The 6,403-nt window shown below is 44.9% G+C and overlaps 1 protein-coding gene across 1 annotated transcript; it reads left to right on the top strand.

Annotated features, from left to right (window-relative positions):
• The first annotated feature begins 2,862 nt into the window (after positions 1 to 2,862).
• Positions 2,863 to 5,921, top strand: LOC109521810 (regulator of G-protein signaling 20-like). Its single transcript, XM_019879863.1, has 4 exons — positions 2,863 to 2,928; positions 3,736 to 3,819; positions 3,889 to 4,123; positions 5,140 to 5,921. The coding sequence occupies exons 2-4, from the start codon at positions 3,791 to 3,793 to the stop codon at positions 5,341 to 5,343; spliced, it is 468 nt and encodes a 155-aa protein (XP_019735422.1). The 5' UTR covers positions 2,863 to 2,928; positions 3,736 to 3,790; the 3' UTR covers positions 5,344 to 5,921.
• The last annotated feature ends 482 nt before the right edge of the window (positions 5,922 to 6,403 follow it).

Below are 6,403 nucleotides of genomic sequence, written 5' to 3'. Positions count from 1 at the left end.
GTCGTTTTTTTCGGCTAAAAACGCCTTACTATACATGGTTGTTTTTTCAGGCAGAAAACAGGCTAAAAATGCCTTATTTTTACATGGTCGGTTTTTTCGGCTAAAAACGCCTTACTATATGTTACATGTTCGATTTTTTTCGGCTAAAAACACCTTACTATACATGGTTGTTTTTTTCGGGCTACACTAAAAACGCCTTACTATACATGGTTGTTTTTTCAGGCAGAAAACAGGCTAAAAATGCCTTATTTTTACATGGTCGGTTTTTTCGGCTAAAAACGCCTTACTATATGTTACATGTTCGATTTTTTTCGGCTAAAAACACCTTACTATACATGGTTGTTTTTTTCGGGCTAAAACGCCTTCGCATAGTTGGTCGTTTTTTTTGGCTAAAAACGCCTTACTATATATTACATGTTCGGTTTTTTTCGGCTAAAAACGCCTTACTATACATGGTCGTTTTTTTTCGGCCAAAAACGCCTTACTATACATGTTTGGTTTTTCCAGGCAAAAAAACAGGCTAAAAATGGCTTACTATACATGGTCTTTTTTTCGGCCGAAAACGCCTTACTATACATTGTTTTTTTTGGGCTAAAAATGCCTTCCTATACATGGTCGTTCTTTTGGGATAAAAACGCCTTACTACACATGGTCTTTTTTTCGGCAAAAAACGCCTTAGTATACATGGTCGTTTTTTTCGGCCCAAAATGCCGTACTATACATGGTCGGGTTTTTTCGGCCCAAAACGCCTTCCTATACATGCTCGTTTTTTTTTTTTTTCGGCCCAAAACACCTTACTCTACATAGTCGTTTTTTTCAGTTGAAAACCCCTTACTATATATACATGGCCTTTTTTTCGGCCCAAAATGCCTTACACACACACACACACACACACACGGGTAGATTTATTCGCGTATTTCGGAGCAGGCTGGTACATCTTGACCATGTTTTACAACGGTGGGCATATTAGCATCTTGCGGCTCACAAGCTGTTTTGTATTATTAATGGCTGCCCGCCACCAGCAGGCATGAAATATTGCTGTGGTAAGACAGCAACAGTTCGTCTTTACTTTATTCCTCTTTTTGTCGTTGTTGCTTTTTTTTTTAATGTCGACTTTTGGGGGGCGATTTAAGTTCAGAGGCCATGTGAGGCCTGAAATGAAATCTGGTTTTGGATTGATGCTTCCTGAAATGAAATCTGGTGCTACATTGATGTTTTGGTTCCCTGCTAGCAAACATTTCTGAAATATTACAGCAGCCACTGTCACGATTGAGGTAAGTCACCAAGCCCCAAGGCCAAGCGTCACAACTTTGATCCCAAAACACTTTCATATCATAAAACGCTTAAAGAAGAAGGGCAAACAGACAAAAAAAAGGCACCAGAATCGCAAGGGCACTCCGAAACCATGCAAATACTGACTACTACTTTGCTATTCCTCATATTATTATGCTTTCCACTCAGTGATACACACACAACTAAGCCTTGCCATGAATGGCAAAAGTCCCCAGTTCCCTGAAGATGCAACAAGATGGATTCCCTTAATGAAACTCCTCAACCACTTCCACATAGTTCCTTGGCACCAAGATGGTGGCAAAGCACCACTTTTATCAAAATGAACCTCTTCAATTGACTCCAACAGTTGCTCCATGGCTCCAAGAAGACACAACTTGGTGCCAAAGTTTTACTTACATGGCTTTGTTTGGCCTGGGCACAAAACAAGCAAATAGTTAAATCTTTCCACGAATAACATGACAGGTCTCAAAATGAAATTTGCCAAGCCTCCCTGCCTTCACTGTATAAACACAATAGGCTAGCTATTCTGGCAAGCCAACTAGCAAGCTACATCAAGCTTGCATGGATGGACGATGGGTGGATGAGAGTCTTATTGGCATGATAAGAAAGCTATACTTGAAAAGGGCCGCTTGCTAAGAAAGACACAACTCCAAAACGTTGATACTTGGCTAATTTCTTCCATTTCTTACTTACAAAGGTGCACAACGCTCCACGTGCCATCTGTCTCGATCGTACGCCATTGAACTGTCGTGATTTGCCACCTGCAAGAAGTCGCAACCATTTTTGTGCGCGGAGCTTTTCTCCCCTCTGCTGGCCGTTTAAGTATTGCGGCTCAACAGCACAACGAAGAGCTAAAACGCGCCCACTCACAGACACACACACACACACACACACACACACACACACACACACACACGTTCTATCTTTTGTTGTGCTGCACTGTCTATGAAAACAAAATGGTCATAGTTATCAGATTTTTTTTTATACGTCAGTTAAATTATATTGAGGCAACTGGAGAGCCTGAAAAAGAAAATACCCTGCTCCCGTTTGCGCATGCGCGACTGCCCCCTCAAAACCCCCTTCCTCCCCCGCTGCAAAAAACAGCACCTGCATTCTGGCATTCATGGTGAAACAGTGAGTATATACAAGGAGAGCTTTATTTGCTACATTTAGTTTGTTTGTACATGGGAAGGAGAGCGTTTAAAGGAGAATTGAATGTTTGTTTTTTTTGCTGTGTGGATTGGTGCGAATGCAACATCCAAAGCCAGGCTGCAGGGTTACTTGTATTTGCATGCAAGGCGAATGCGCAGAACGAGCGTTTAGAATGCAAATATTCCCTAGCGTTTAAAATGCTAATGCTGGTGCTTTTATATGGCGACGTGCATGTTCATGAGGAGGTGCAGATGGATGCTGCCTTGTCGCCAGATTGAGTGACGAAGAGGAGGCTGCATCCATTCATTGAAGGAAAGGGTTGGGGCGGGGGGAGTTGGACGGGGGGGTGCAGCTGTGACTAATATTGCACGGCCGTCGGAGTGAGTTAATTGTGGCGTTGTCTTTTTTTTTCCCCGCCAACGCCCCCGGAAACGCCTCCAACGCTTGCTGCTTCTGCTGGTGCTGCTGTTGCAGTTGCTCCTGGTAACCTCCAAAAAAAAAAACGAGGGTTGGCCATTCTGGAACGAAGACAAAAGTTAATGAAACGTTCATTGGGAATACTATTTGAACTACAATTAGGCAATTCGTGTTTTGTTTTGTTTTTTCATCAACCTTGACTAATTCAGGTGAAGTAACCAAGAACAAAATGTAATTTGCAAACGTCCTGGCTGAATAGGCACATGCAAAGACAAAGACAAAAAGATAGATTTCATGAATGTGTTTGAAATTTTGAGGCGTGATGTGTTTTTGGAATCATGGAGCACTTACGTCCGCCCTTGAGGCACGTCTGCATAATCGGTTACGGTCCCGCGAGGGGGCGTCGTCTTAATTGGTGTGTCGTTCCCAAGTGGGGCGGCAAAACCAATTAGGGCTGGTGTCAGGTGCTGCGAACACTTTAATGACGTGCCTTCTAGCTATTTACGCGGCGCAAGGCGTTCCCTCTGGAACGACGTACGACGACTGTTACCATCGACGAATTGGCCGCCATTCGGCGCTCGAATGGGATTGATGGAGACGAAGTGCGCCCTCGACCTTCTTTCGGGGTTCTGAATAGGCGTGAATTGCTCTCGGACTTCAGAATCGGGAATCAACAGGTCCTGATTTTTTGGTGGGCATCTCCACAAGATTCGCAGGCTTGGCCTTCCTTATGGCCTGTCCATCATCTTCAAGGGCAACTAACCCCAAACAATGGAGTAGGGGCACCCCGAATATTCCCACATTGAAGTCAAAAGTGAAATTCTGCCATCAGTGGACAACCAGCAAGGGTGACAAACATTTCCTTTCTTCCAGTTTAACTGTTCGGGGTGAAGACGAGACATTCCAGAGGTCCACTTGCGATCGCAGGATGGACGCTGCAAACAGCTGTGAAGAGAGGTAAGAGCCACTTGGGGAGTAGACGTGCACCTCACGGGGTCATCTGAGGACCATTTTGTCGTGCGGAAGGCCCAAGCCCACGCTGGAGGACGCTCGGTCCTGGACGGCGTCCTTCGAGAAGGTGATGAAGAGCGCGGCGGGCCGCGGCTGCTTCCGCCAGTTCCTGCGCACCGAGTTCAGCGAGGAGAACATGATGTTCTGGCTGGCCTGCGAGGAGCTCAAGAAAGAGACCAACAAGACGGTGGTGGAGGAGAAAGTGCGGCAAATATACGAGGACTTCATCTCTATCCTCTCCCCGAAGGAGGTAAAGAAACCCTGCGTGCGCCACACTCGTCAGCCATTCACTCATAACGTGAAAATGTTTGCGGCGGCAACCTTAAGAGTGACGGCGACCCTACAGATGGCCGTGCTACAGCCAGCAACGTTACGGACGGCGACTTAACTTACAAGGATGACACGGGCGAGTCCTGCAGGTGCTACCGGGAACATCGCGGACAGCGATGCCGCTGATGGGATGTTATGATAACTTATGTTACGGCGATGCTACCGACAGTGATGTTCCAGATGAGATGTGGCTGGACGACGATGGTTACAGGTGCTTTCATTACCGACTACGACGTTACAGACTTCAACGTTACCGCCGCTGAAGCGAGAAATGACGCGATGGGACTACGTTACGGACGACGTGACTGTCCTCGCGCTGCAGACTGCAGCGTTACATGCTACGATGTGACGGACGGCGACATTACAGACTGTGACGCTGAAGTTGGATGATGGTGATGTCATGGATTATGTTACAGATGATGTTATGTAGCGAGATGCTATCAATTACATGAGAGACTATGACAGGGGAGTCCAAAGTTTTTTTGGTGAGGGCCAAATACAGAAAAATAAGCAAAGACTCGGGCCACACACTAGAGGTGACATATTGACACATCTTCTGCACTCACTTGCTATCTTTCGTTTCTTCGGTGCTGACATTTCTGGTGAATCGTGGTCAATGTTTTTCTTTGCGTAATTTTGTTTAGTGGAAAAGCACCTTTTCCGTTACTGGCTCCATCTAGTGTTGAAACTGAGAAGTTCAACAGAGTTGAGCTCAAGCGCCACCTGCGGGCCATATTCAACTATATTTTCAGAATTTGCCGCGGGCCAATAAAAACAAACCCGTGGGCCGCAGTTGGCCCGCGGGCCGTAGTTTGGACTATGACATTACGAATGCCGAAGCCATGGACGATGATGTGCAGGGTCCATTGTTGCAATAAAACCTCAGACTGGAGACGTTACTGACAATTGACGAGACGGGTCTTGGTTTCCCCACAGGTCAGCCTGGACTCGCGCGTGCGCGACATGATCAACCGCAACATGCTGGAGCCCACCTCGCACACCTTCGACGACGCCCAGCAGCAGATCTACACGCTGATGCAGAGAGACTCGTACCCGCGCTACATCAACTCGGCCGCCTACACCGATTTGCTCAAGAGTCTGGAGGAGCCTCTGCCGGCGACGCCTCCCCCAAAGCCATAGAAGACTCACGATTAGCTTCAATGGAGAAGAAAAAAAAAGGCGGCACGTGTCCCAAGGAAGTTCTAGTTGTACATCCCGCAAACCCCGGCTTGCCCACAAATGTCTATTTTTCTACACTCCTTTGCGCTTTACGTTGCACTTTTCTAACTTGTTTCCGGGAGGGGCCGCCATTCTTCGCTATCTTTTAGCAATTTAGAAGACGGAGTGTGCCTTTGGGACAACATCTTCCACACGGGGACAACTTTTCCAGTACATCCCGACAGGTGCCACATGACTTTGGTGCTGTTCAGCTTTTTCTCCAGCTTACATTTCTGAATATAATAACACAGATGATCGATCTATCTTATCTGGACAGAGAGATACCTATAAATAGCAATATACACTGTAGTTAGTTCCATCTATGTAGTTCCATCTGTTGATATACAGTATAGGCCGTGCATCTCGATACTGTGATCTGCGTCGTTTTCTATGAGGAGAGGAAAGGCGACGTGAAGAAACATGGCCACCGCTATAGTTGTAGTGTATCAGGGTGAAATGTTTGTGTGAAAGCAGTGAAATAAAAAGCACAATCACGTTGTTTCGATTGACAGGTTTCATATCGGTCAAAACTGTTTTCAGTCGATAAGGTATCAAAAATGGTGTTGGTTTGGGATTTAAATGTAATTTCTTTTTCATTAAAAAAAAGCATGTTAACACCGAGTCAAACTGACGGTTTGCAGTTTCTAATATCAAAATAAAGAGAACCGTTCAACTTCAAATAAGCCTAAACAACGCACTGGGAAATATGGATTTAAGTTGGTTTGGGATTTAAATGTAATTTCTTTTTCATTCTTTTTTTTTTTTTAAAGCATGTTAACACTGAGTCAAACTGACAATTTGCGGTTTCTAATGTCAAAATAAGAGAATCAGTCAACTTCAAATTAGCCTAAACAACGCATTGGCAAATATGGATTTAGATGATCTAATTAACAGTAAGCTGCAATGCAATTTCTTTTTGCAATATAATAATTGTTAAAAAAAAAAAAAAAAAAAAAAGAGAAAAAGGAAAACCAAAAATAGG

This window comes from Hippocampus comes, unplaced genomic scaffold (genome assembly GCF_001891065.2).
Source record: "Hippocampus comes isolate QL1 unplaced genomic scaffold, H_comes_QL1_v1.1 scaffold446, whole genome shotgun sequence".
NCBI lineage: Eukaryota > Metazoa > Chordata > Actinopteri > Syngnathiformes > Syngnathidae > Hippocampus > Hippocampus comes.
This window is presented reverse-complemented; position numbering and strand designations above follow the sequence as displayed.